The sequence below is a fragment of the Oncorhynchus nerka genome, linkage group LG9b (genome assembly GCF_034236695.1).
Source record: "Oncorhynchus nerka isolate Pitt River linkage group LG9b, Oner_Uvic_2.0, whole genome shotgun sequence".
NCBI classification, from domain to species: domain Eukaryota; kingdom Metazoa; phylum Chordata; class Actinopteri; order Salmoniformes; family Salmonidae; genus Oncorhynchus; species Oncorhynchus nerka.
In genome coordinates, this window is record NC_088424.1 from 5,852,523 (window position 1) to 5,868,051 (window position 15,529).

General features: G+C 42.7%; 1 protein-coding gene and 1 long non-coding RNA gene across 2 annotated transcripts in view; both read left to right on the top strand.

Moving 5' to 3' along the window:
- Positions 1-162: 162 nt before the first annotated feature.
- LOC115114180 (probable ATP-dependent DNA helicase HFM1) overlaps positions 163-15,529 on the top strand; it is a 51,139-nt gene continuing 35,772 nt past the window's right edge. The window contains 18 exon segments of the mRNA XM_029642231.2: positions 163-285; positions 1,184-1,288; positions 1,405-1,517; positions 1,769-2,054; positions 2,302-2,570; positions 2,881-2,922; positions 3,071-3,141; positions 3,231-3,363; positions 3,580-3,731; positions 4,325-4,402; positions 9,996-10,065; positions 10,068-10,141; positions 10,444-10,644; positions 10,768-10,856; positions 10,963-11,006; positions 11,142-11,243; positions 12,293-12,438; positions 12,631-12,725. Coding sequence (XP_029498091.2) covers positions 1,218-1,288; positions 1,405-1,517; positions 1,769-2,054; positions 2,302-2,570; positions 2,881-2,922; positions 3,071-3,141; positions 3,231-3,363; positions 3,580-3,731; positions 4,325-4,402; positions 9,996-10,065; positions 10,068-10,141; positions 10,444-10,644; positions 10,768-10,856; positions 10,963-11,006; positions 11,142-11,243; positions 12,293-12,438; positions 12,631-12,725 — 2,036 coding nt within the window. The 5' untranslated portion in view covers positions 163-285; positions 1,184-1,217.
- Positions 4,409-7,659, top strand: LOC135565670 (uncharacterized). Its single transcript, XR_010461757.1, has 2 exons — positions 4,409-4,703; positions 5,195-7,659. It is a non-coding gene; the product is annotated as an uncharacterized LOC135565670 (long non-coding RNA).

A 15,529-nucleotide genomic window follows, 5' to 3' on the forward strand; every position in this document is an offset into this window, starting at 1 on the left:
AAGGCGAGGTGAATTATTGCACACGCGCACTTCACAGAGGAAGAGTCCCTAACGGAAATATGCAGATGAGCTAGAACGCGCCAATAGGATCTCGCTAGCTCGTGCTTTGCACTGCCCACCTCGTTTCTTCTTCTGCCCACAATCACTCATTATAGTTCCCGTTGGAAACGACAGGCTGTGGTCTATCTTGGTTTAGTTATAGAAATATTTGCTCTCCCTCGAGCGGGTATCATCAGCGTCTAGGCTCGAGACTAGTTAGTTATAGTAGTACCCCCACCGAAACAGGTAGGCTAAAAATGATTTTTCTTACTTGAATTATCTATTTTACACGCCACCCGTCAGTTTGAAATATAATACGAATTAACAGGCTGTCATTCTTATGGTCATATAATACACATTTAAATTTTGTCAAATAAGTCGCTTATTAACTACATGAAAGTGAGCCAACTTGCCTGCCTAGTTAGCTAACGTTAGCTTGCTAGGGGGTTTCCATTAGTTACCACAGCCACAAAATAAAAAATAAAGTAAAAATTTATGAAAACAAAAATGTGCTTTTTGGTCTTATTTTAAAATCAGGGATAAGCAAACGCAGTGTGGTTAGGTTTAAAGTCTAATTTTAAGAAGATAAATTGTAGAAATAGGCGGGGTTTGTGACTTTGTGGCCCTGGTAACTAGTAACGATATTTGCTAGTCCTGACCAAGAGACTGCCATCTTGCGTTGATCTGGGGTAGGGGTTTCAACACCTTAAGCCTTTGCACAAAAAACATTTAGGCTTTACAGTATGTTTACAATTAAGATATTTTATGAGGTCTAGTCAGGCTACTGACACTTTTTTTTTAACCTTTCTTACAATCTCTCCCAGTTGCTGCAAACCTAGGCAGTACCTATAAAGACTTTCCTGTTGTGGCAACATTGTCTGTCTCCTTGGTGCCCTGAAATGCCTGTCGGTGTCTGCTGCATACAGCGCGTTCAGAAAGTGTTCAGACCCCTTGACTTTTTCCACATTTTGTTCCATTACAGCCTTATTCTAAAACAGATTAAATACCCCATAATGCCAAAGCAAAAATAGATTTTTAGAAAAAGCTGAAATACCTTATTCCCATAAATATTCAGACCCTTTGCTCTGAATACTTTCCGATTGCACTGTATACCATGATTACGTCTAACTTTGTAATTCTACAGATGACTGTTGCATAGGCCTACATGACCTAATGAGATGTTGGACTCAGAAGACTGCACTTTATCCCTGGATAACCTCTTCTTTGAGAGGCCAGTTGTCCACAAAGTGTGAGTCGTCAGAAACAACCTGCATCCCACAGTCATGCCCCACTAAGATTTGTATTTAGCAAGAGCAAAGTTCCTAGCCATGCTTAACCCTTTTCCTGCCCTCCTCCCGTCTCCAGAAAGCCACTTTGTCAAGAGCAGAGTTCTTGGCAGTTGGAACCCCCTCTGTCCCTCTCCCAGATCCCAGCCACTCAGGACATCCAGAAAGAGGCAGAGGGTCTTTCATCATTCAGTAAGTGCCATTTGAAGTGATTAAATCATTTGAGGAAATTCAGTCAATACTGTAAGGGCCAGTTTCCCGGACCCGGACTAAGCCGAGTCCTGGACTAAAATGCACTTTCAATGAAAATTATCTTTTGAATAGGATTTTTAGTTCAAGACTAGGCTTAAACTGGGTCTTGTTTTAAGTCATGTCCCTTCCTGTCAATCATTGCATTATCATGTCAAGTCTATCAAATCCCTTTCTGACCATCTCCAATGCAGGTTTCTCTCAGAAGTCCAACAAATTCCTTCCCCCTTTGAAAAGAGCAGCTGACGGTGATGGTTTCACTCCCAAGAATAACAAATTAAATCAGAATACCAGTGATGGAAGAAAAGAACCTGAGGCACAGGGCTGGTGTGCCCTTTGGGCTCGGGAAGACTTCATGAATAAATCCCAGGATACCAAAAAGGTTAGAGGTCAAACTAAAACCCCACATGAGTCTGGTCATGCACTGGAGCAGAAACATTTCCCTCTGGAGTTCAGCCAAAGCCCACCTCTACGGAGAAGGTAAGCCGTTCAAGTGAAACTAATGAGTGTGCATACTGTGCATTCAGAATACATAGTAAATGTCAGTGTCCCCCATCATGTGTCTTCATCAGATTGTTTTGAAATGTAATGGCGTCTGTCAGAGCCCTTCTGAAATGGCACCTTCTTTATCAAATACATGGCTGTACTAGTTACATCATGATATGTGGGATATCACTGTAAGCACTTATGATCTCTCTACCTATAAACAATCTCTTTGTTGTTACAGTTTGTTCAAACCTCCCAGTGGTCAGGTGTTGAACAGCAGCGCAAACTCAAACAGAGGCCTCAACCAGGCACGACCCGGAGTGCAGCAAACCTTCGACCAGGTTTCTATGGCGACAGAGCCTCGGCTGGCAAAGCAGTCGGCAGCAGGCTCCGGCCCCCTCACCGATCTGGGCCCGCCTAAAGCCCGGGGACCACCACAGAAGACACAGGACAAGGGCACCAAGAGGGCTCATGTTCTCCCCATGACACCCCAACCCCTTCACATACAAAGTAGTACCGCACAGACTGAACCCAACACCATGTCTGTGTTTATATATATATAAATCATATACATATTGCTATGATGAGGTGTTGTAGCTGAAGAATGTACTCAGATGTAATGGTCATGGCTGCAGCCTGTCACTGTTCGTTAGAGCTTGATGAGGTGAAACGAGGTGAGCGCTACCCAATGCCCTCTTTGCTGTAATGACAGAAAAATACCACTAGGGGGTGGACAATATCTGCCATTTTGACTGGGGTTGGGTTACCACTGTCAGTGCGAATGTAAAATGAGATGTCTATGGATTTGTTTTCATATTAGATACTTCTGGGCCTGGGATACTCCGACCAATCTCTGAAATCCGTATCCTTTCGCATCTGTTTTATCCTCAGTAATAACACAAGGAATGAAAAGTTAATGAATACTTGATTGATGCATGCTTGATGACTACATGAAATCTAAGGAACAATTGTGGGCTGTTTGTTGGGTGTCCTTAATCAAATGAACACAGCTGCTAAATTTAGATCGGTCTTCAAAGAGTTCCCTTACTTCAACTACGTTCAATCAAAAGCCCTAGATGACGTAAGCATTCAGAATTGTCATCCAATTAAGAACCTTAACAGCAAAACAGTATCCTTGAGACATTTTTATGAGCCATGTATGTTTTGCAGGTTCTATACACGGGTAAGAACTTTGTGGCTTGTGCTCCTACGGGCTCTGGTAAGACTGTGCTTTTTGAGTTGGCCATCATCCGCCTACTGATGGAGACCACAGAGCCCTGGAGAAACGTCAAAGCTGTGTACAGTAAGGCCCTCCAATTACAGTATTTAGTATCCTTCTCAAAAGCACTAGGTAAAAAGCACTAAGAGCAGTCTTGATATTTGTTGCTTACATGTAAGTAATTAATGACCTGACTACACCAATACATTCTACGTGTTAAAAATGTAAATTGATAACATTTTATAAAATGAAAACTGTATGATGAGCTGCATTGATTGAGAATGCTTCTGTCGTCTTCAGTGGCCCCCATCAAAGCTCTATGCAGCCAGCGCTTTGAGGACTGGAAGAACAAATTTGGGCCTCTGGGCCTGAGCTGCAAGGAGCTGACTGGAGACACAGAGATCGACGACTTCTTTGAGATTCAAGACGCCAATATCATCATGACCACACCTGTGAGTGACACCGTATCCCAGTGTACAGTATAGCCTGTCACTGGCGGACATTTTTATTTGTGTGTAATATGTAGCGCAATGAAGTGGCTGATCCTGTGACCATAGCAGACGTGATTTCCATGTTGCAATTGGGGTTTGCTAGTGATGCGAGGATGGATAAATTCAGTTGTATCGAGACAATTCACGACCTGCAGTCAAATTACCTAGTGGCCTCATGGGTGGATTCTTATTAATATTTTTCAGAATTTCATAATTAGTCCATTTTTTTTTTAAACCAGACACAAATCCGGTGTTTCTATGTCAAATGGTTTTGTTATATTTCAGTCTTCTGTGATGTATATTTAAAGTGTAATATTGGGATGGGAGCTCAAAATGGAATACATTTCAACTCAATATCTAACATGGTACAGGTGTTTGTTTGTTTAAGCCCACAACCATGTGTGTGATGTGTATACTTTTGTTTCAAAGTAGATTTGTTTAAGGCTACCAAGAAACACTCTGTGTGACCTAGATTTAACCCACTGCAGGAAAAGGTTAACACTTTATTAACCCGTTCATGATAAAGCACAGACACATTTCTCTGTTTCTCGCAGGAAAAATGGGACAGCATGACGAGGAAGTGGAGGGATAACTGCCTGCTGCAGTTGGTCCGGCTTTTCCTTATTGATGAGGTCGGTGGATACGTTTTTAGTATTTGATGTTAGGTTCAACATTCCCTCCGGTAGGACTGCAACCATTTTCAGTACTTGGCCAAATAACACTCTGAAACAGCTTGGATAGAGTGAAACCTTCTTTATGAACAGATTGTGATCTATAGAGGGCTTGCAGATGCGTTATGGTGGAAGACCAAAGTCCTCCAATCGTTCACATGGCTGGCTGCGTTTTGCTACCACCGGAAACTTTGGGAATATTGCCCATTATTTAGTTTGTCTAAGGACCCAGAAAACGGAGGCAGTGGGAGAACCTATTCAAGTAAGTAAATCTATTTTGAAAATGATCGAAAACGATGTATTATTAGCTAGCTTGCACCAGAAACTTAGTGTGCAGGGTCACTCAAATGAACTGCTAACATAATGTTTGCTAGTTAGAAAAGTTTACATACTGTATAGCTAGTTAAGTAAAATTAAATGTCAACAGCTTGCTAACATCATATTAGCTAGTTAGCTAGCTATTGTGATGTATTTATTGTTGTAACTCTAAATGTATTTGTAGCGAGGTAACTAGCCAACAGCCATGGAATAGGATTAGCTATCTGTCGCTGCTGTCAGAGAATGGAGAGTAGGCTACTCTGGATAGGGCAGGTACCTTTTGTGGGAGGACATTTTTGAAAATATTCTCCAGTTCCAGTCCCCAGCTAAAAAAAAAAAAAAACTAAGTACAGAGAGATATATCTACATAATATTCAGTGCTGTCTAATTTGAGGATAATGCGCCCTGTTACTTTGTAATGTTTTCTGTCCTCAGGTACAAAGAGCTGTGAAACCCTGTCTGCAGATGGTCCCAAGAGAATAAGGGGCCATTCTTGTATACCATGGATTATATGTGTACCTAGGTTCGCAAATTTAGTGAACAAAAATACAGTATTTGTCACACAATGTATAAACCTATTACAACTGGAGCAGGCCAACCCTGCTGGGTGTGCAGGCTTCTGTTTCAACACACCTGATTCAAATCCAATTTTATTTGTCACATACACATGGTTAGCAGATGTTAACAATTCCCCAACAAGTATCTAATACACACAAATCTAAAAGGGTGAATGAGAATATGTACATGTAAGTATATGGATGAGCGGTGGCCTAGCGGCATAGGCAAGATGCAATAGATGGTATAAAATACAGTATATACACTACCGTTCAAAAGTTTGGGGTCACGTAGAAATATCCTTGTTTTTAAAGGAAAGCACATTTGTCTGTTAAAATTGATCAGAAATACAGTGTAGACATTGTTAATGTTGTAAATGACTATTGTAGCTGGAAACGGCAAATTTTTGATTTAAGAAGAAATAAAACTGGCCTTTTCTAATACTACTTGAGTATCTGGAGCATCAGCATTTGTGGGTTCGATTACAGGCTCAAAATGGCTAGAAACAAATAACTTTCTTCTGTTTTGACATTAACAATGTCTACACTGTATTTCTGATCAATTTGATGTTATTTTAAAGGACAAAACATTAGCTTTTCTTTCAAAAACAAGGACATTTCTAAGTGACCCCAAACTTTTGAACGGTAGTGTACATGTGATATGAGTAATGTAAGATATGTAAACATAATTAAAGTGGCATTGTATGAAGTGACTAGTGATCCATTTATTAAAGTGGTCAGTGATGTAGACAGCAGCCTCTCTGAGGTAGTGATTGCTGTTTACCAGTCTGATGGCCCTGAGATAGAACCTGTTTTTCAGTCTCTCGGTCCCAGCTTTGATGCACCTGTACTGACATCGCCTTCCGGATGGTAGCGGTGTGAACAGGCAGTGGCTCGGGTGGTTGTTTTCCTTGATGATCTTTTTGGCCTTCCTATAGGTGTCATGAAGGGCGGGTAGTTTGCCCCCGGTGATGCGTTATGCAGACCGCACCACCCTCTGGACAGCCTTGCGGTTGAGGGCAGTGCAGTTGTGATACAGCCCGACAGGATGCTCTCGATTGTGCATCTGTTAAAGTTTGTCAGGGTTTTGGGTGACAAGCCAAATTTCTTCAGCCTCCTGAGGTTGAAGAAGCGTTGTTGTGCCTTCTTCACCACACTGTCTGTGTGGGTGGACCATTTCAGATTGTCTGTGATGTATATGCCGAGGAACTTAACTTTCCACCTTCACTGCTGTCCCTTCGATGTGGATCGGGGGGTGCTCCCTCTGCTGTTTCCTGAAGTCCACGATCATCTCCTTTGTTTTGTTGACGTTGAGTGAGAGGTTGTTTTCCTGACACCACACTCCGAGTGCCTTCACCTCCTCCCTGTAGCCTGTCTCGTTGTTGGTGATCAAGCCCACTACTGTTGTGTCGTCTGCAAACTTGATGATTGAGTTGGAGGCGTGCATGTCCACGCAGTTGTGGGTGAACAAGGAGTACAGAAGGGGGCTGAGCACGCACTCTTGTGAGGCCCCAGTGTTGAGGGTCAGCAAAGTGGAGATGTTGTTTCCTACTTTCCCCACTTGGGGGCGGCCCCTCAGAACGTCCAGGATCCAATTCACAGGGTGGGGTTGAGACACAGGGCCTCCAGCTTGATGATCAGTTTGGAGGGCACTATAGTGTTGAATGCTGAGCTGTAGTCAATGAACAGCATTCTTACATAGGTATTCCTTTTGTCCAGGTGGGATAGGGCAGTGTGATGGCGATTGCGTCGTCTGTGGACCTGTTGGGGCGGTATGCAAACTGAAGTGGGTCTAGTGTGACAGGTAAAGGTGGAGGTGATATGATCTTTGACTAGTCTCTCAAAACACTTCATGATGATAGAAGTGAGTGCTACGGGGCAGTAGTCATTTAGTTCAGTTATCTTTGCATTTGGTACAGGGACAATGGTAGCCATCTTGACGCATATGGGGACAACAGACTGGGATAGAGAGCAATAAACACAGCATCAATGTATCGAACATAAATAGTTAATAATCAAGTGTGCTATTGCTGGCCTGGAACAAGTCTGCTCACCCAGTAAATCAGGGGTCAGTGGAGCGAGGTTAGCCACTTCTGGTATTGACTTTTTTTTGTTCCCTTGAAAATATGCTTTAATAGTAATAGCCTGCTTGTTACTAAAATGTCAAACCTTTACATATGAGTTAGCTTACTTATACACTTTGAAATTATATGAAATAGTGTTGATTCTTTGAAGTGTTTAAAGTTGTTTTAATTGTTAAGTGAACTATTATTCAAGGATAACGAGTGTCGATGTTGATTAATCACAGATCACAATCCTGCAATAAAGAGGGGACTATGTCTCTAATTTGTGTTTGTGTTGTATTCTCAAATTAGCAGTACCTTTTGTTCAGTCATAAGCTCTCCAATTAGTTTTATTTCATTGTCATAATTTTTTCAGGATATGTGAACCCATTTTTTAGCTGATAATGGCATGCAGTGCCAATGCAGCCATATGCCTACAGCAGTGGTTTCCCAACTCCAGTCCTTGAGTACCCCCAACAGCACATGTTTTTGCTTTAGTCCTGGACAAACATACCTGATTAAATTCATAGGGCCTGATGATTAGTTGAAATAGGTGTGTTTGTCCGGGGCTACAAAAAACTACTGTTGGGGGTACTCGAGGACCGGAGTTGGGAACCACTGGCCTACAGTATGATGGCATTAGCCTTATGGGCATTTGCTATGCACCCCTTGACATTGCATCTGAAGCAGAGAATAGCTTAACTCACACATTGTTTACATATTGTTCCGCTCTTTGTTCTCAATTTAAAAACAATACCAGTAGACAATGTATGAAGCTAATCAGTTATACTAAATTTTGTACATGCCTTGCGCTGTGCAAATCCAACCCTTGTAATCTCGGTGGAAGCAGATAATGGGATCCTTCGCTTCAAACACACACAACTACTACCACCAAGTTCAATGCTAGATACTTTTCTCCCGGAAGGTCTGAGTGGCTACACAGCAATTGCATTGTCTCTGCTAAATGTGTTTAAATTGTAAAAGAAAGAAAATAGTTGGGCTATAAGAAATATTTTTTTATTCAATGGGGCTAGTCAAAGCATAGATGACAACGCTTTTCATTTCACCCATACAACAATACAGCCATAGACATTTTATATATCCACATGGTCTAAGGAGGCACTTTTGTCATGACGACAAGGAGAAGGCGCTCTACTCAAATGGCACAACAGGATTAATTGAAATTGTCCAAAGCACAGCATATGGCAACCATCTCGTATAACAGTGATGTTTCCTAAAGTAGTAAATGCTGCTGCTGCAGCACCGCTCATCTTCACAGTGGGAATCCAGTCGACGTGGGTGTCTTGATAAGAGGTCAGCTGGTGAACATACAGTAGTACATAAACCAATTAAAAGCCCCCCTGATGTTAGAATAGCACTTATTTAGGTCACCTATACCACCAGGGCTCTTAATTGTTCGATTGTGTTTAATTCATTCAGGTGTTTTAGTGTCACATAAAGATTAAATATATTGTTGGGATAGAACAACCAATAGTCAACAAGGCAGGTTGTCCTATCCCATTGAGGCCTCTGTCCTATGATGTAATGTCCACACATTTTCCCTCTTATGAATAAAGTTCTCAACAAAATATCATTGGGTTATCATATGAATATATAATAACCACTGGAGTTATTTTGGTCAATAATTGTCCTCCAGGCTATATGGACGTCATATGTTACAATTTGCATCTCCCCTTTTCATGGTCATGGCTAGAAGGGATCAAGCTTTTGTCAAATTAGTGTCATATTCTAGATTACATGGTTGCATTCGAGACAAGGTCGTTTTTCTTGATCTGTTGTCAGTAGAGTAGGCCATCGTATCAAATAATATTCTGCTAATGTCTCCAGTCCTATAAAGTGTAGAAGAATTGCATCAAATGTATATCAAAGGCCACATTTTTCCCGGTGCTAAGCGTTTATTTATAGCCTAAATTATCACTATCCAATCTACTCATCACATTAGGAATAGTATACTTACAATAGTTTGCAAATGCAATGATAGAGGCATGCAATCCCTTGTTATAAAGCTGCCTTTCTATGGTGAAAAAATAGCTTCCCCAAAATGTGAAACTCACTCTACACATGCTAATAGCTAGACTACAAGCTATCTAGTTAGCTACTTTTGGGTAACTTAGTGTTGTTAACACCTGGATAGCATAACAGCTAAACTAAATTCGAAATTGATCAGACTTGATTTACCAGTGATGAAATGATCGTAGCAGACCCTGTACTGAGAGCTGTCTGGGTTCAGGTATTGAGGGGCAAAAATGTTTCTTCGCATTTCTGACAGCTCTTGAGTCTTATCTCATTGGCGTAACCAATTGTGTTTCTTGATTGCGGGGAACATATTTTCCCCCATTGTCTTTCCTGCCTTGTTAGAGCAGCCAACGAATCCACAGAAAATGACCGTGGTGATGAATCAACTAGTTTTAGGCACTGTTATCGTGCAGTTTGGGGTAGCAACTCGTCTGTTGACGGAATTAATTTGGTGGTCTTCCAATATGGCCGCCAGGAGGCATCGTATGTCAACTGCAAGCCCTCTAATATCTGTCAATTATTGTGTTATACATGTGTTAGATTGACAACTAAGTATAATCCATCTTGGCTCTGTGTTTCTAGGTGCACGTGGTGAAGGACCCTATGCGCGGAGCCACACTAGAGGTGGTGGTGAGCAGGATGAAGGCGGTGAAGGAGCAGAGAACCCTCAGGAGGACGTCTCCATGAGATTTGTGGCCGTCTCCGCCACCATCCCCAATACCAAGGATGTAAGTGGCTGAGGGTCAAAGAGGGGTGATGTCACACTTTGGCCATATGCAAATACTCTAAAGAGACTTCCTTCACTATAGTCATTCTTTCCCTTTCTGTTCATCATTTGCCATTCCGACACATGTATCTCCGTGTCTTGTTATGTTGTTATTATGTCCGCAGTCCTGTCTCCTTCAGAAAGAGTAAGGAAATAGGAAAGGCGGGAGCTCGATAGTATTGCTAGTTACTGATTATCATTAAAAGGAGCATTTATTTGAAGAAATTACTCCTCCATACTGTGTTCAATGGTTTGGCATGGCAGATAGCAGACTGGCTGTGTGACGACAGAGACCCTGCTACTTGTCTGGAGATGGATGAGAGTCACAGACCGGTAAAACTGAGGAAAGTAGTGCTGGGTTTCCCCTGCAACAGCAACCAGACTGAGTTCAAGTTCGACCTGTCACTCAACTACAAGATGGCCAACATCATCCAGACCTACTCGGACCAGAAACCAACACTTGTTGTGAGGAACTCTCTTTGGGTCTCTGAAATGTAGACTTGACCAGTACCATATTTATACGTTTCAGTAAATATTGTCATTGTTAATATTTCACACACAGGATTTAAAAAATATATTTTTAAACAGTTTTGTTCAACAAGGAAAGGAGTCCAGCAGTCGGCCACTGTTCTGGCCAAGGATGCCAGGTTCATCATGAGTATTGAGCACAAACAAAGGTTGAGCTACTTCCCTTTTCATTATTTAGAGATTTACAGGTATTCAATACACATTTCCTGCTGTTTAGTTTGATCTGATTGAATTGATGGAATCCTCTGTTTGCAGGTTGGTGAATTATGCAAACTCTCTCCTGGACTCCAAACTCAGAGGTCGGTGGAGAATTTATAATAATTTATATTCCTTCTCTTCTGTACCATGTAGGCAAACATTGCTCATTGATTTGAATATAGCTATTTTTTCATTAGAAATGTGAAATTACTAGCCCAGTGTTTTCTCTTTTCCAGACTTGGTGTCGTTTGGAGTTGGTTTCCACCACGCCGGAGTTGACGTGTCAGACAGGAAGCGAATCGAGGAGGCCTTCAACATGGGAGACCTGCCTGTGCTGTGTGAGTATCTGCGTCGTTCCATGAGTACATGCTAAAACAGTTACAGAGTTGAATTGCTGTTCGCCAGACATTGGGAGATTCATTCACCTTTCAGCAGGACAATAACCAACAACACAAGGCCAAATATACACTGGTGTTGCTTACCAAGAAGACAGTGAATGTTCCTGAATGGCCGAGTTACAGTTTTGACATAAATCTGCTTGAAAATCTATGTCAAGACTTGAAAATGGTTGTCTAGGAATTATCAACAACAAATTTGAAGAATTTGGGAAAAAATTATTGCCAAATATTGTACAATCCATGTGTGCAAAGCTCTTATTTGAGACTTATCCAGAATGAGTCACAGGTGAGTCACTCAGCGCTGTAAATAATGATGTAAATTATATATTTATGTATGTAATTTTCAATACATTTGCATACATTTCAAAAAAAGTTTTACTTTCTCATTATGGGGTATTGTGTGTAGATGGGTGAGGAAAAAACATATATTTAATCCATTTTGAATTCAGGCTTTAACACAGGAAAATGTGGAATAAGTCAAAGCTGGTTCTACTCTTTTTGGCAATTTTCTGGTGTTTTGTGGTGGAAAACTGAGAATAAGAGAATAACACTTCCCATAGGCTAGAAATGTTTTTAAATTATTTTTTTGTTTGTTTAACTGTTACACACAACAAGCTTCACAAGGGGATTATGGCTGGTTTAAGATGAAAACTGTAACCCTGTTTATGGTCAACCCAGTTAGTTTCATGGCACTTACTGAAGTCCTTTTATTTAACCCCTTGAGACGGGAAAGCACGTTTTTTATGAAGTTGAACATCTGCTCTTTATGAGAGAATGTTAAAATGAGAGTAAAAATATACTGTGGATGTGGCTAAATATAGAAAAGCTTTTCGTTATCTCAGCCTATATTTAGTGCATCCTTCACCGACAATCTTCCTCCATACTTCAGGATCAGAAACATTATTGACCTTAACATTGTCATGGCACATGTTTATGTAATATGAAATACCAAAGAAATATTGTGTGAAGTTATTGGGGAAATGTCTCAGTTACAACTAGTACTCTGGCGATGGGGGTGAACCTGCCAGCCCACCTGGTGGTAATCAAGTCCACCACGCACTACATCGGGGGCGCCTGTGAGGAGTACAGCGAGGCCGACATGCTGCAGATGATTGGCCGAGCAGGCCGGCCACAGGTACGGAGCACAGACAAACCCTCAAGTAGCCCCAGACTCCCAGCATGCTTAGCTCGTCAGTGTACTGTACAAGTGCCCAGTCTTAAAACAGCCCTTTTTGCATCTTTTCAGTTGCTTCGTGATCTGTTTGTGTACCGCTCACAAAAAGCATAACCTCTATCTCCAGCTTTGCCTTCGATGTCTCCTCTCTAGTTTGATACATCAGCGACCGCAGTGATCATGACCAAGACTCAAACCAAAGACAAGTACATGCAGTTCATGAATGGAGCGGAAATCATCGAAAGCAGGTATGGGGACATTACTTTTTACAGACCACCAAAACCTCATTCGACTTAATTTTGTGTTAAATTAATTTACAGGTGAAGTCGAAAGTTTACATACAGTTAGGTTGGAGTCATTAAACCTCGTTTTTCAACCACTCCACAAATTTCTTGTTAACAAACTATAGTTTTGGCAAGTCGTTTAAGACATCTACTTTGGGCATGACAAATCATTTTTCCAACAATTGTTTACAGACAGATTATTTCACTTATGATTCACTGTATCACAATTCCAGTGGATCAGAGGTTTACATATACTAAGTTGACGGTACCTTTAAACAGCTTGGAAAATTCTGGAAAATGATGTCATGGCTTTAGAAGCTTCTGATAGGTTAATTGACATTATTTGAGTCAATTGGAGGTTTACCTGTGGATGTATTGCAAGGCCTGCCTTCAAACTCAGTGCCTCTTTGCTTAACGTCATGGGAAAATCAAAAGAAATCAGCCAAGATGTCATGCCCTGACCATAGAGAGCCCTCTGGGTTCTCTATGGTGTTTTAGGTCAGGGCGGTTTCTAGGTATTATATTTCTATGTTGGTGTGTGTATGGTTCCCAATTAGAGGCAGCTGTCCTTTTTCCCACCTGCTATGTGGGATATTGTTTTGTATGAGTGCCTATGTGCGCTACGTATTTCACGATCGTTATATCTTTGATGTTTTGGAAGTTTCACTATCGTTAAAATTTGGAACTCTACTCATGCTTCGCCTTGGTCCAATTATTCATATGACGGTTGTGACAGAATATCCAACCTAAACAGGACCAAGCAGCTTGCCCAGAAGGTGAAGGAGAGTTGGTCATGTGAAGAGATATTAGGTGGATGCGAGACTCTTCCTTGGCGCGAGTCGCCGAGGAGTAAAGGAGGACAGCGACGACGCCGGGGTCCGCAGCCACAAACAACCCAAGGGCAACCCCAAGATTTGTTTTGGGGGGGCACAAGGGGCAGTCGGCCGAGCCGAGGAGAGAGCCAGAGACCTTCTGGGAGTCGATGGAGCATTTTGAGGAGAGAGATGTTGGCTAGGACTATGCTGCAGCGCAGGTGTTTTGAGGAGCGTGTCATCAGTCCGGTGCAACCTGTGCCAGCTCCACGCACCAGGCCTCCAGTGCGCCTCCCTAGCCCGGTATGTCCTGTGCCGGCTCCCCGCACTCGTCCACCAGTGCGTGTGTACAGTTCAGAGCTTCCAGCGACGGTTCACAGTCCAGAGCTTCCAGCGACGGTTCACAGTCCAGAGCTTCCAGCGACGGTTCACGGTCCAGAGCTTCCAACGACGGTTCACGGTCCAGAGCTTCCAACGACGGTTCACGGTCCAGAGCTTCCAGCGACGGTTCACGGTCCAGAGCTTCCAGCGACGGTTCACGGTCCAGAGCTTCCAGCGACGGTTCACGGTCCAGAGCTTCCAGCGACGGTTCACGGTCCAGAGCTTCCAGCGACGGTTCACGGTCCAGAGCTTCCAGCGACGGTTCACGGTCCAGAGCTTCCAGTGACGGTCCACGGCCCGTAGCTTCCAGTGACGGTCCATGGCCGGAGCCTTCCACTGCGCCAATGCCCAGTCCATGCATGGCGTTCAGTCCCGCTCCATGGCCGGAGCCTTCCTCTGCACTGGTGCTCAGTCCAGGCACGGCGTCCAGTCTCGCTCCATGGCCGGAGCCTTCCTCTGCGCCGGTGCCCAGTCCAGGCACGGAGTCCAGTCCCGCTCCATGGCCGTATTTTTATTTTTTTATTTTTTTTATTTCACCTTTATTTAACCAGGTAGGCTAGTTGAGAACAGGTTCTCATTTGCAACTGCGACCTGGCCAAGATAAAGCATAGCAGTGTGAACAGACAACACAGAGTTACACATGGAGTAAACAATTAACAAGTCAATAACACAGTAGAGGAAAAAGGTCTATATACAATAGAGATATATAGAGATATACAGTAGAGAAAAAAAGTCTATATACAATGTGTGCAAAAGGCATGAGGAGGTAGGCGAATAATTACAATATTGCAGATTAACACTGGAGTGATAAATGATCAGATGATCATGTACAGGTAGAGATATTGGTGTGCAAAAGAGCAGAAAAGTAAATAAATAAAAACTGTGGGGATGAGGTAGGTGAAAATGGGTGGGCTATTTACCAATAGATTATGTACAGCTGCAGCGATCGGTTAGCTGCTCAGATAGCTGATGTTTGAAGTTGGTGAGGGAGATAAAAGTCTCCAGCTTCAGCGATTTTTGCAATTCGTTCCAGTCACAGGCAGCAGAGTACTGGAACGAAAGGCGGCCGAATGAGGTGTTGGCTTTAGGGATGATCAATGAGATACACCTGCTGGAGCGCGTGCTACGGATGGGTGTTGCCATCGTGACCAGTGAGCTGAGATAAGGCGGAGCTTTGCCTAGCATGGCCTTGTAGATGACCTGGAGCCAGTGGATCTGGCGACGAATATGTAGCGAGGGCCAGCCGACTAGAGCATACAAGTCGCAGTGGTGGGTAGTATAAGGTGCTTTAGTGACAAAATGGATGGCACTGTGATAAACTGCATCCAGTTTGCTGAGAAGAGTGTTGGAAGCAATTTTGTAGATGACATCGCCGAAGTCGAAGATCGGTAGGATAGTCAGTTTTACTAGGGTAAGCTTGGCAGCGTGAGTGAAGGAGGCTTTGTTGCGGAATAGAAAGCCGACTCTTGATTTGATTTTCGATTGGAGATGTTTGATATGGGTCTGGAAGGAGAGTTTGCAGTCTAGCCAGACACCTAGGTACTTATAGGTGTCCACATATTCAAGGTCGGAACC